General features: G+C 43.3%; 1 protein-coding gene across 8 annotated transcripts in view; it reads left to right on the top strand.

Moving 5' to 3' along the window:
• The window catches only part of CACNB2 (calcium voltage-gated channel auxiliary subunit beta 2), a 380,199-nt gene that overhangs the window by 342,870 nt on the left and 23,593 nt on the right, over positions 1 to 13,736 (top strand). For 5 of the 8 annotated variants that reach the window (XM_045085007.1, XM_045085010.1, XM_045085012.1 and 2 more), the window contains 4 exons: positions 2,255 to 2,331; positions 7,559 to 7,692; positions 11,581 to 11,661; positions 12,129 to 12,187. In XM_045085007.1, the coding sequence (XP_044940942.1) occupies positions 2,255 to 2,331; positions 7,559 to 7,692; positions 11,581 to 11,661; positions 12,129 to 12,187 (351 nt within the window). Of the gene's footprint in view, positions 1 to 2,254; positions 2,332 to 7,558; positions 7,693 to 7,838; positions 7,859 to 8,338; positions 8,401 to 11,580; positions 11,662 to 12,128; positions 12,188 to 13,736 lie in introns of all 8 variants that reach the window. The other 3 variants (XM_045085009.1, XM_045085013.1, XM_045085008.1) reach the window with 2 other exon arrangements.

The raw sequence follows: 13,736 nt of genomic DNA, 5'->3' as shown, positions 1-13,736 counted from the left end.
TATTATGGAAAATTGCGGATGGGTTTTCTCAGAGATACACTTGTATATCTTTCTCTGCTTGTTCATGTACAAATCAAGAAGGGAGAGCTACTTCCCAAAGCGTAGGAAGGGAGATATTATGGCCAAAATTGTCAGGGAAGCACGGTTTCCTCTGCTTCCCATGTGGTCATCCCTGGGCTGATGGAAGTCATTGGCTCAGCTTTGAAGAACTTGTAGAAACAACAGGTATTAGAGCCCCCACTTCCAGATGGGGCAGCAGGCAAAGAGAAGGCCGAGACCTTGACCAAGACTGCACAACTAGTAAGCAGCAGAATTGGGATGAAAACTGGCTCAGTCTGACTGTAGCCTGACCTCGGACAGATTACTCTGCTCCAGCGCACATCGCGTAGGGAGGGCCTAGTATACCAAGGACAGAACGGATCCTTACTCATACCGCCATCTGATATTTACTCTATCAGGTAGACTGTTTTGCTCTTGCGTTTTTTTCCCCCTTAAAAGACTATAAATTACATTTGGGGAGTAACATAACTTACTCTAGAGAGCTAGGTTGCCTTTCCTATAACTGGATGGCTTTTCTCTTGACTCTCTTGATTTTATTTTGTCCTGTATCTTGTCCTTTTTACCTAAACTTTTGCCTTGGTCGGTGAAGGTATTTTTAGTTGCTTTTAGAGATTTTTACATTTGCTTTCTAACCTTCAAAATACAGTTTTTATTTTGAGGACATAACTGGAATTCAGCAGTATGTAAAAGGACTCTGATTTTTAAGTTACAAAAATCGGCAGAAATCAAAGGCAGTAAGTGGAGGGCAGAACTCGAGAATGTGGCATTTGCCTTGAATGAAAAGTTAAGGACAAATTTGCATTTTGAACATTTTGGCTGTTTGCGGTGTTTGTTGAAATTTTATACAATCCAAATAATACTTTGACTTTTATTAAAATTCAAAGAGAATGTAAAACAGACCCATGCTTGAACTGAAACTGGACTTGGGACTTGAGAAAAAGTAAAAAGAAAATCCAAACACACAAAAAAAACTTCTGAAAGAAAATGTTTTGATCCTGGTGTAATGGGTTTTATTCTTGTAAAATGACCAGAAATTGCTTCTGTCAATACCACTTTTAATTAATTTTGCGTCCTGTCTGGTATCCTTGTAAAATGTACCAGGGTATCTCTTAAGAACCTCAGAAAGATACAGCGGCTCCTGCTAGCTGCTTTAAGTTTGTGATGTTGGTCTGTTTTACGCTTTAAAAATGCCAGGCAGAAGCAATACAATTCAGCCTGCTTACTGGTGTTTAGTGGAATTTATATTTTCATATTAATATTTATGTAACTTAAACATTGCCCTTTGGTGCATAGACACTGTAGCAGATTCTTTCAGCTAGACCCAGGGTTGGCGCTGAGAATAAGTGTTAGGCGGTAAGACTGTCTTGCCAAAATTGCCCATCCCCCGCGTCTCCTTCCCATCATCATCTGTGAAGGGGTAGTAGTACTAGGGTTCTAGTACTAGGACATTTAGCGTGCTAGGATGCTGGTAAAAATACATAAATGTCTGCCGGTAAGTCTAAAGTTTCCAAGACACTATCGAATTTTACAATCTGGTGGTTTCACAGTACGTGCTCTTCAAATCGTGTCTCCATGAACCAGGTTGAAGCCTCCATATTAGTCACGCTTGAGACACATTCTGAAGGCTAATTGCTATTAGAGGGTTAAATCACGTCACACCGTGTTTGTCCTGTCCATCTGTATGTCTTGCAAAGGTTAGCAAGTTCCGTAGGGCAGTGTTTTTCTTTTATAGGTTGCTCAGGAAAGCTTGAGTACTTTTAGACTTCATACGCTAAAAGTAACCAAGCCAAGACAAAGAAGCAAACCAAACGAGAAGAAAACCATAATCTTGGTGTTAACCTTGAGGTTCTCGGCACTGCTTCAGGGGGTACCCAGCCGAAGAAGCAAAGGAAAGTTCTGCACTCTGTCTCTGATGCTCGCAGAGAATGTGAGGGCTGCAGAAATTACCCTAGTTCTCTTCCGTTCTCTCAGGGCCTTTTAAAATTAAACCAGGAATTTGAAAGCAAGACTATTACATGGCTGTTTCAAGTACTCCAGGAATCTCCACTGGGAAATTACTATTTGCCTCCTTATAGGAAAGACAGATTTAAAGTTCAGTAGAAACACAATGACTAACCATATTTATTGAGCAAGACAAATGTTTTAATATCTGAAATAAGTGTCAGGTGTAATGTAAATTTTTGCTTTACTCCAGTAAATCAGGAGGAAATTCATCATCCAGTTTGGGTGACATAGTACCTAGTTCCAGAAAATCTACACCGCCATCATCCGGTAAGTAGGCGATGAGTGCAGAATGGTGCCGTCTGCATTTCATGCTCTCCTTGGTCTCCCCTAGTTGTGTGACTCTGCATACAGGATCCCTGTGTGAACCCAAGAAGGGTTAAAAGCGATCAGAAATAAGAGGGCCTACATGGAGTAAGAAATAATATGGGGAAGTTTTTTCAGGGCTTTGAAAAAAGGAACAATGTTCATGTGTTCACTATAAGTTGTTTAGATGACCAAAGTGATGCATGTATTTAATTTGTTATCCCTACACACACACTCCCACAGTGGTACCCGGCACAGTGTCATGGGCGGCAAAGGGACAGATGCCCAGCATCAGTGACAGGGCAACGTGTGTTGTTGGCCTCAACGTTCAGTAAAGGCCGAAGGATAAAAGCTTTCGAAAGGCAAGGAAAGGAGGGTAAAGTTATGATGGAGTGATTGACCTCACATGAACTCTTCCCCAAAGACTCTGGGGAAGACGGAGGAGATGAGTAGAAGTATTGAGAAGAGACAGAAACACTTGCGGGAGGGTAACTCCTATTTTCTCTCCAAGGCAGTGGAGAAGGATACCAAGTTAAAATTGAATTTCAGATGAATGAATAATTTTTTTCGTGTATTATATGAGAAATACTTACAGTTAAAAAAAAAAATTCTCCGAAATTGAAATTTGACTGTTTTTTTTTTTTTTTTTTCCTTCGTGAAATCTGGCAACTCCACCATTCTGGAGTTGTCTATACATTGAAGACAAATTGGTAGAATTGCAGAAAGTCCATAATCATCAAAATCTTAGTTTGCTAAGAGATACAGTTGAGTCAGGGTAAGATTGCAAGGACTTACCGGCAGAGTATTTTTTTTTTTTTAAGATTTTATTTATTTATTTGACAGAGAGAGATCACAAGTAGACAGAGAGGCAGAGAGAGAGAGAGAGAGAGGGAAGCAGGCTCCCTGCCGAGCAGAGAGCCCGATGCGGGACTCGATCCCAGGACCCTGAGATCATGACCTGAGCCGAAGGCAGTGGCTTAACCCACTGAGCCACCCAGGCGCCCCACCGGCAGAGTATTTTGAGCGAAATGATTCCTTGTGTGATTTCAAGGAAGCTGGAGTGTTCATCTGTGGACAAGTTAGGGAAGTGCTTGCCCTCTAACTGGCCTGTCTTAAGAACAGGCTTCCCCTGTTACTCCTGATCATGCCTCATTCCTGAACATTGGTGGCTTTTAGAGGCCAATCAAAGCCGCCTTAATGAAAATGACAGAACTTTTTAAGTGCAAAATCTGAGCACTTAAATAAGAAAGAAATTATTTTAGGATGTGTATTGATTTCAAATACGGAGAACTTGCAGTAATTCTGAGTTGCTCCGAATCAAGTGAAAGAGTATGTTTGAAATGAAAATTGAAACCCATTTAGGGATCGTGTGAGGCTTCTGTCTTCCTTCCACCCGCGGAGGGGAGCTATTTGCTGAATGCACAGGGCAAAGGGAAGCTTACCTCCGCTCCTTGTCAAGGATGTAAAATTACAGAGATGATGGTAGAAAGTTGTATACTTTGTATATATCTTCAAAGCTGTCTCAGAGACTCTAGAGGATGGTCACCAGGGTCCAGAAATGGGAAAATGTCACGTCCTATGGTGATACAACACAGCCCGGGCCGCAGAGATCAGCGGTCCTCCTGTAGACCAGGAAAAGGTTTCCATTTCCTTCAGCCGTATCATAGTCTTCTAATGGTTTTGGAAATAGAAGGAGAACAGGCCACATGCGTTTTGAAGAGTAACTTTGTGTGTTTGTAAAATAACATTCTGCTTTTGTAGACAGATGTTTGCCATTACTAAAACTAACGTTTAATTGGCTACGATAACTTGATGGAAGTTTTATACAGATACAGGACTTGAGAATAACTTTTCTGAATACCGAGAACAGAAAACACTCGTGACTTAATGGACTGGAGATACTTGCCAACTATGAATTTATAGCCAGCACATCCGGGACCTGCTGTCATTTTCATATCAATGCCACAACTTCTCTAAAGGAAAACTTTAGAGAATTTCTACAGAGAAGATCCCCCCCTCTACCTGTAGGGTAAACCACTTAACCTATCGGTATTGATTGGTCTACAGTCCCTAACTTTCCCCTGTTATCTCCCAGAGCCCTTAACCTACAATTCACCTGATCCACTGCTAAACTGAAGAATACAAGCATTGGCCTAAAGGAACTATACTTGGAGTTTCTCAAGGATTTGGAAAAGGAAAAATTTCCACTTCTCATCTGGGTAATGGGGTGATTGCCAGTTACACAACACATACCCCATGCCTACATGTGCATGCCTTCAGGGGTCACCCCAACACCCCCCTCGACTGGACCCAGTGTCTAAGATGAAGTTACAAAGCAGATTTCAAAAAATGTTGTCAAGGCTCTCCACCAAAAACAAAACAAAACAAAAAACCGAACAGTCATTCTGTTGCGGACCGATAGAGGAAACCATTTTCTTATTTATGGAAGTAGTTTTTCCCAAGTAAATACAAATGTTTGCCAAGGTCCACAGACACAAAGGGGCAACCATCTGAGTCTGATAAAGTCCATGGAGCCATGAAAAGAGTTGAACATGCTTCTTAACTGTCTTAGTAAATTCCTTTAATATGTTTTATAAGTGGCCAAATGCTTTAGAATTCTCTGTGTTTTGGAATGAACCCACATGCTTTTAAATTTAAGTTAACCAACAGTCAGAACTAATAAATTGGAAAGTTCTCAATTTGAGATTTTTGAGCCCTTGGGTCCAAATATAGGTGAATTTCAAACCTGTCTTGGGCTCCGAGGCTATGTGTGGGTCGCCAAACATCTGGGCGGTATTACAGCTAAGCTTTTTATGGATTTCCACTCTTACTATAACTTTTTTTTTTTTTTAAATCCACCCACTGATCAGAGCACACCAGATTGAAGGACCAAATCATAAAATCTAATGCACAAACTTTGCTGATGCCCTGTCAACTCAGGAGAGGCTTGTAGGTATCCTCAGTTTCAGACATGCTCTCAGGAGGACTGTCCCTTAAAGGTGGCCTTTATAAGCCCAAGAAAAGACGAGAAAGGGAAAAGTAGATGGGAAGTTAACACCAGAAGGGAAACTTACCTGATGTTGGTTAAGGTCTACTTCAGAGAGAGTGAAAAACTGACCAAGATGCTCTCCATTGTAGCCAGGAAGACACTAACACGCTTCCTAAGTTAGGATTCAGTAGGAGGAACATTAGAGCATTGGATAAAAGTGAGCATCAAGTTAGATAGAGTGTTTCTGTCACAGAAGAGGTGCTGAACCTGTCAGCACATCAGCGTTGTGTGGGCGATACAAAGACAAAAGACTTGTTTACTAGCTAAGTCTAACTAACTAGCTGGAATTAACTCAGTCTGTGAGTCCTTTCCCTGGAGAGCGAATCCTATGTGCTCGTTCTGTGAGCAGGTGTCGATCCGAGTGATGTTGTGCCAACAGTGCCAGGGAATCTCTCCATCACACACCTTCGACCTCCTCAGGTGACTCAAAGGAACGATGAAGCGAGAGATCATAGTTTCCAAAAGGCTGAGTCACCTCATACCCGTAACAGCCTCAAAATTGAAATATAATGTGATGCCCGTCAGGTGATCTATCTGCTCTCCGTCGAAGAAGTTAGCAGCAGGTGCCCGTGTGAACCTGGTGTGTTCCTTGTGGGGCGCAGGGATGGGAGCTGCTCAGTGACCCCAAATGGTTATTTCCGGATGGTAATGTGTTCCTTATCGGAATGTACCTTGGTATTTGTTAGAGTAGATTTTCTTTTCTGTGACCTCAACTAAACCAACCACAGCGTAACTTTCTCCTGAGCTCCACTCTGCGGTCCCTTCCTGAATCCTGGCAGTGAGGACGCGACACACACACACACACACACACACACACACAAACTCCATCCAGCCCCCCCCTCCCCCACCCTCCCCACCCCCCCAACCTTGGCTGGGGGGAAGGAAGGGCTGAGGACGGAGGGCAGCGTGGATGAGGAGCGCTCACTTGCTGGGGCAGCGAGGTACGGGGACAGGGGCTCGCAGACGCGGAGCCTAGCTTCCGAGTCCTGGCTCTGCAGAGGTTTTTGCCAACAATAAGTCCCTGAAACTCTTGAATCCTCATTTCAATCTTAAAAATAAGAGGGTTGAAAGTGATCCTCAAAATACTCTCCAGCTCGGATTCTGCAGCAGATAAAACTCTAGTAACTGCTGGTGGAAATATTTCATAAACCTGGAAATGAGAGTATGGCTTTTTTTTCTTTTTTCTTTTTTTTTTTTTTCTTTTGCATTTAACAGTTCATCGTTAAGCACTCCAGTTTTCAAGGCAAAAGATTTCAAAAGTGAAAGCATGTCGAACCACAGACCTAAACCTCTCGTTCTCCAGACAAGGAGGCATGTCATTTTCTCTAGGGTCTTCGTGCCCTCCCACTCTGCCTCTCAGGTTTAATGCATTGATCTAAGGCTTCGTATGGATCAGCGGAAGTCCCCTTATTATGTCATTTTTATTAGACTCGTTTCATTTGGAGATCGGGGAGGGGGGTCCAGAGGTTTCTATCTAGCTTCCAGTCAGCCCCGCTGGAGGAGTCCATGCCATCTCGAAATCATTTCGGTCTTGCCCATCCCGGAAGCCTCCCTGTACCGTGTGCCTCCTGTAGCCCTGAATTGGGGATTTTTCTCTTCTCGCTTCCCCTCACATGCCTGTTGTGGTTTTAGTGATACTTTCCACCTTGCCCTTGTTATTTTTTTTTCCACACAAAACCAAGCAAAATAAGGAGTTGTAGGCAGCGCCTGATAACGGTTTGCAGTGCAGTTGTTTACGATGGAAAAGCTGAAGATACCATGAGACGTGAAGCCAGATGTTCTGTGCCGTGCTTACACACGGTCGATGCGGAGAACTGTCAGTACTCTGTTTGGAACTACAGATTCAGAGTGTTGCTCTAAAAATACCAGTCAAGAGATCTAGCATAAAACTCACGTGCTCGAGCCAATGGATCTCGTGAGGGGCTCTTGTGGTTTTGTTAGGTTTGATTGCGTTGCCTTCTTAACGTGCCCGACCCTTTGAAATTTACTTTGTTGACCATGCAGAGCACTCACGATCAATCTTATACTACGGTATGTTTTATTTGCTTTCGTTTTATTTTCATTTCTTTTTTTTTTTTATATATAACCTGTTTTTCCTCTCCTGTCTCCCTGATGATTTTTGAATTGTTTGTCTGTATATAGCTATAGACATAGATGCTACTGGCTTAGATGCAGAAGGAAATGATATTCAAGCCAACCATCGCTCCCCTAAACCCAGTGCAAACAGTGTAACGTCACCCCACTCCAAAGAGAAAAGAATGCCCTTCTTTAAGAAGGTAACATTAACTTCCAAGCTCCCATCTGTCCACCTGCTCACCTGCACTGCGTCACATTTCTAGTCCTGTTGACTGTCTGCGTCCTTTCGAGAAGCCAATAACGTGCATGCTGTGTTATTCTTTGTTTCTTTTCCATGCTGCTGTAGCTAAGCAGAAGCAGAAATCGGTAAGTTGACGTTGACATAAGGTGTGTTTATCCTGCCACTGGCATCATTAGCATTAAGCCCCACAGTTTGGGTAAAACACGGTCATTTCTGTCCTCAGAAAAGAACCTGTCAAACAGCTAATGAAGTCCATGCATTTTCAAACGGACGAAATTCAGCGAGTGACCTGTTAAGGCACTATTACAGTACTTATCCTTTTTGATGGAATAATATCTTACCACCGAGGGACTTTGGTTCAACATCTCCCAGACGTCAAACACTGACGACTTCTATGATGCACCTTTATTGTGCATGCTTATTCTGTCTGTCTTTGTCTCTCTCTTTTTTTTCCAGAAATTTTAACTTCTATGAAGCATAGTAAAACCATTATTAGAATCTGATTTGTGATATCCAGATACATAGCTTGTACTAAAAAAAAAAAAAAAAAAAAAAAAAGTATTCAATTTTTAATTTAGTCAGTATTTAAACTTCTAATCCACTAGGTGCAAAATCTGCAGATGAACAAGACCAGTGGAAAACTGCAGGCTTGTTTTGGCGGTCTACTGTGAGTTTTTCCTATTGTCCTCTATAAATACTCTCCCCATGTTCTTGCCTCCTCCGTCACAGTCAGGTCACCTGTCGGATGACGGGGCAGTGGCCGTGCCTAGGTCACCTTTGCCGCTGGCCGGCCAAGATGCTACGCGGTGATGCTCCTCGTCCCCTGACTGGAAACCAAGGGTGTTCCTGAGCTCTCTTGACTCCAGACCTAGTCTGTTTCCTTTCACCCATTTTGTAGCTTGAAAGCATTATTTTTTAAGGACATTCCTCACCCTCCCCCCGCACAAACAATTTCCATTCCATCCTTTTTGCACGCCACTTTGCAGAGCCAATTGGACTGTCTTTTGGCATCCTCTTTCCTCCCGTTGCTGTGTCCGGCGCAACCATGGGCAGGCACATCGTGACTCGGGTGGGGACGAAAGCCTCCTCTGCCTCAAACTCTGTGTCCTCGGCTTTTTTGCCCTGCACACAAGCATTTTGCCACGTGGAGGAACTCTAAAATCAGCCACGAGGTGTCAGAGACCGAACTGGGAAGTTTGTTGTTTCTTTTGTTTTTGTTTTTAATAAATGATCGTTACTTTTAGAACGCAAGACCTAGGCCCTCCAAAAATTAAAACCTGGATTTTTTGTGTGTTAACACAGACAGCCCCAGCTTGGTGCACACCCGCACCCGTGCCCCCCCCCCCCCCCCCGTCCCCGGTTTTACCTTCTCGGCGCAGCTCACCCCTGCAACCTTGACTGAGCTCGAGCGCTGCTGCCTAGAAAATCAGTATTCCTCAGACGCTCTGGGTTTTCCAGAGCGGTGACACGAACTCAAACCATGTCAGTCGAGATGCCTTTTTGGAAGTTTGCGTACCCTTAAATTCCCAGCCTTTAAAAATGTTTATCACGATTTTTCAGCTAAAGAATTGGAACAAAATAAGGTTCGCGGGAAAGGGCAGATAAAAATGATGGTGTCGGTATCCGTAGGGCATAAAGTACCAATATTCCATCAAATAAGGTAATTTCTGTAGCTACCCTATTGAATAAGAAGCTGATTGATGACCAGCATGGGTCACATTTCTCTAGTTGGCAGCCAGAGATCGAAGGAACCAAAGACCTCTAAAATATGGGGCCACGTAATACAGACTCGAAATGAAAATTCTCGGTAGCTGTACAATTTGTATTCCTAATTCCAATAATGGAAAAGGGATTCTTATACTGAATAGCTAGAAGGCCTTGGCTTCTAAACATTGTCAGTACAATCCCAGGCGGTATCAATGTTACGACAAATGTGCTTATGATGCCTTCGGCACTGGTATTCATTCTTCTGTTAATGATGATGTGGTGAACTTCAATGTAGAGCTCAAAACCAAAGAGACGACCTGAGATTCACAGATGAGACTGTTTTCCATGTTTTAGGTTGCTTTTAGAGTGGTGCTTGTGGCGTTTGTGCTATTATTGTATTATGTTTGTCTTGTTTGTTTTTTTTCCCCCTGTTTGAAAATGTATCTTACCTTTCTTGTGTCTTTTAAAAATAATTTTGAACACGAGGTAAAATTTGAAGGACTAAAATTGGACCACACAGCCACAGCATTATTTCTGCCCCCCTGTAAATATATTTGTCTGCTACCCTGGATGAAATCTTACATGGAAGCTGCTGAAACTGAAATGCTTTTTAACTCCACCTCTCCACCACCACCACCCCCAACCCCTGGAAGCAAGTTAAATTCAATTGAAGTCAGAAAGTTTGTAATGGACAATTAAAAAAAAAAAAAGTTTATTTATTTGAGAGGGAGGGGACGACAGGGGAGTAGGGGGGCAGAGGGAGAGAGAATCTCACGGAGCCCCATGCAGGGCTCGAACTCATGACCCTTGAGATCATGACCTGAGCTAAAACCAAGAGTCAGATGCTCAGCTCAGAGCCACCCAGACACCCCTGTAATGGGCAATTTTAAGCAACAGTAAAATGTTCTTGGGCACCAGGCTGTGTAGAAATTACGTTCACACGTTAGTTTTTCAAATTCTTAAAATAGTTTAAAAAATCTTTTTTTGGTCTCTGTGATTCTGAAAATATATATTTTTTAGACACTCCTTAATGCAGAAAGATTCAGATGACAGTGATTTGTTTACCCCCATGTTTAAGGCCTGATCTCTGTCTTCTGCATTCAAAAAAGTCATTTTGGGTCTGTGTAGCATTTTCTGCCTACCAGAAATAGCCGGCTTTAAATTTATCAAACAGATACGCTGTTACCTGATTTTTTTTTTTTTTGCAAGATTTTATTTCGACCATTTTATGTGAAGCAGCAAAGCTGAAAACTTTGCAGAGTTTTAGAAACTGGTCCATAATTTAGCTCCTCCCCTTACTCTTCCAAAAGAGAAAGAAAGGCATGAATTAATTATGTAACAGAGACATTACCTAAACCACTCTACAGAAGCCTATTAGATGTGCAAGTTGATAATGAAGCTTTGGAGGCCCCGGCAGCGTGACTACGTTATCACATGTTAACTGCCTTCCTTCCAAGATGCACAAACCTTACCTCTTAACTTTTCAAGTTCTGAGGTCTAGAAACTGGAAATCCAAAGCCGTGCGTCACTAACCCGTGATAGTGACCCTAATTACTGCTCAGTGGAACGAGCGTGCCTGTTGACTTAAACTCTCAGAGGAGAGCAGGGATTTTCAAGTATTTTGGTAATGAATGTTATAATGTTTTGAAATTGGGTTTTACCCAGGTAAGACAAACATCTAAGATGCAAAGCTAGTAAGACTTTTCTTTTCTCCGTAATTAACCATGTTAGGCCTGATCCTTCAAGCCTTCAGGAAACTCTCAGATGCATTTGAAAAGCAATATTAACTTCCCATCAAGCCTAAAGCACCTGCTCTGCACGAGGCATGTCTGCTGTCCTTCCAGCTAGGTTTTGTTCAAAAAGCAGCACTTCCTGCTTCCTGCTAGGTTAGTAGTCTTTCTTGAGGAGAGCAAGAAAACCATAGACAATTCAGGAACTTGACAACTTTAGGAGCATAAACCCATCAAGCTTTGGTTGGGTTTATCGAGGAAAGAGGCAAGTAAAAAAAAGAAAGAAAGAAAGAAAGTTCTGGAATGCTGGTGCCTCCTATTACACAGTTCAGAAAGAATAATTTATACTTAGAACATTTCAGGTCCCCTTGCCTTTTAAGCATCTGAAGTCCTCTCCTCTCTCTCTGCAGACAGAGCACACTCCTCCTTACGATGTGGTTCCTTCTATGCGACCAGTGGTCTTGGTGGGCCCTTCTCTGAAGGGGTACGAGGTAGGTGTCTGCCCCCTGGAGTGCACTACACTTGACATTCGCATGCTGACCTGCTTTGTGGTTCCGCCTCCCTCTTGAATTTCAAGCTTAAAGAGCTTGCAGCAGTGAGACACATGATTTTCCAAGCTGTGGTATATACTGCTTCCTGTTTTGATCTGCTTTGTTTTGATGGCTGTTGCTGGGGACCTTTTGCTAAGCTTCAGTTTACTCTGGGGAAATGGTATCTAATGGCGAGCGCCTGAAACCACTTGCGACGTCACCGTCATGTACTGTCACTGAAACATCAGCATAAATTTGGGGAACTTCACCTTTTTCATTGTGTTTGTATCAGAACTCAGCCAAGGGAGATTGGGGCAGTCTCACATGTGCTCGATCCAAATGGGATAAATAGTCTTGGGGATGAAAATGTTTGGTTGTAATTAGTAATATTTTTGCCATATCTTAATGTATTGCTTGCTCAATTGCAGGTCACAGATATGATGCAGAAAGCGTTGTTTGATTTTTTAAAACACAGATTTGAAGGGCGGTGAGTATTCCCCAAATCCTGGATTTTGTGGATTCCTCCGTGAAGATGGCAAAACCCGGGTGGGACAGGGCATGTGATCGCAAGAGAAAACTACCCTCGGCGGTCTGTATGGCGACGGGCAGTGAGGTTCATCCAGTTCTGTCGGATTCAGTAAATATTTGTTGTGTTTGCTCAGTATCTCCTCAACCCTGGATAAGCCAGCGCTCTCTTCCTGCACCTGTGTCTAAGCTGAACTTGGCCACATTCCTGTTGACCTGTCTCACCCTAAATTCATGATTAGCTGGCGCTTAGGGCTGCTCAGCAATTATACTCAATATCTCTCTTCCATTCACTTTTCTACTCTTCAAGACTTCCGGACCATCTCCTCTCTCAGCAATCCCCCAAACTCCTCATCTCTCTTCCCGATGAACATGCTTCCTCTTTCACAGAGACAACAGAGGTAAACAGAGGAGAACTTCCAAGAACTCTCCCCACCACATCGAGCCCGGCTTCAGTGTTTGCCTGAGTGTCCTGCTTTTTTCCCTTTCACTGTGCTCCTAGCCATGGCCAACCCACCCAGTTGGGCTCTAGATCCCATTCCCCATCCCGACACAGCTATAGAATCCTTTCCTTTCTCATCACTGCTGCTCATTCTCGTGGGAACTCCATCAGCATCAAAGGATGTGGTTATTTCTCCCTTCGATGGAAGTTTGAACCATATTCCCCTCTAGCTAGACCATTTTTCTCCTTTTCTTTCCAGCAAATCTCCTTCCACACGTAGTACATCCTTGTTCTCTTCTCCTACTGAAATGTACGCCAGTTAACACATCCGTCACTCAACCGATCATCAGTGACCTTCACGTTGCTAAATCCAGGGGTGAGCCTCAGTGCTCCTGTTAATTGGCGTATTGGACTGCTTCTTCCTCTTTTAACTCCTTGATGTGCTTGCTTTCTGCAAGCACACTTTTCTAGGTTTTCTCTTACCTCACTTTGTCTCCTTTTTCTCCTTTGCTGGTTCTTCCTCATCGACTAGACGCCTTGGAGCCCCCAGGACCAAGTCCTTTGGTCTTGTCTTCTGGTTGCATTCATTCCGCGAGAGATTTCATTTGATGTATGACTTGTCAATAGCATTCCTTTGCAGGTCCGTCCTCTGAATTCCAGATCCTTGTATCCAACTGCCTGTTCAGTCTCACCACTGAGATGTTGAATGGACTTCTCAGACGGAACCTCCTGGCTCCCTCCGAACCTGCTCCTCTCCTAGTAGCCCATGACTCATGTACACTTGCTTCGTCATTCAGACCCAAGACCCATCCACCCCGAATCACCGAGTCATTCTTGACTGCTCTTTTTCTCTTATGTCCCACATCCAAGTGCCATGGTGTGTTTCTTCAAAATATATCAAGAACCGAACGACTTCTCGCACATCCTCTGCTATCCTTTTGGCCTAAGACCCTGGATCGCGTCATGAATAGCCTCGTAACTTGTATCTTTGCTTCCGTCTTCGCTTCCTTGATCTCTCGTCTCAATTCTGCACGACTGAGGCTGCGCGACTCTGTTAAACTGTGAGTGT

Source organism: Mustela putorius, unplaced genomic scaffold (genome assembly GCF_011764305.1).
Source record: "Mustela putorius furo isolate JIRA1106 unplaced genomic scaffold, ASM1176430v1.1 tig00000827_pilon_pilon_pilon, whole genome shotgun sequence".
Taxonomy (NCBI): Eukaryota; Metazoa; Chordata; class Mammalia; order Carnivora; family Mustelidae; genus Mustela; species Mustela putorius.
This window is presented reverse-complemented; position numbering and strand designations above follow the sequence as displayed.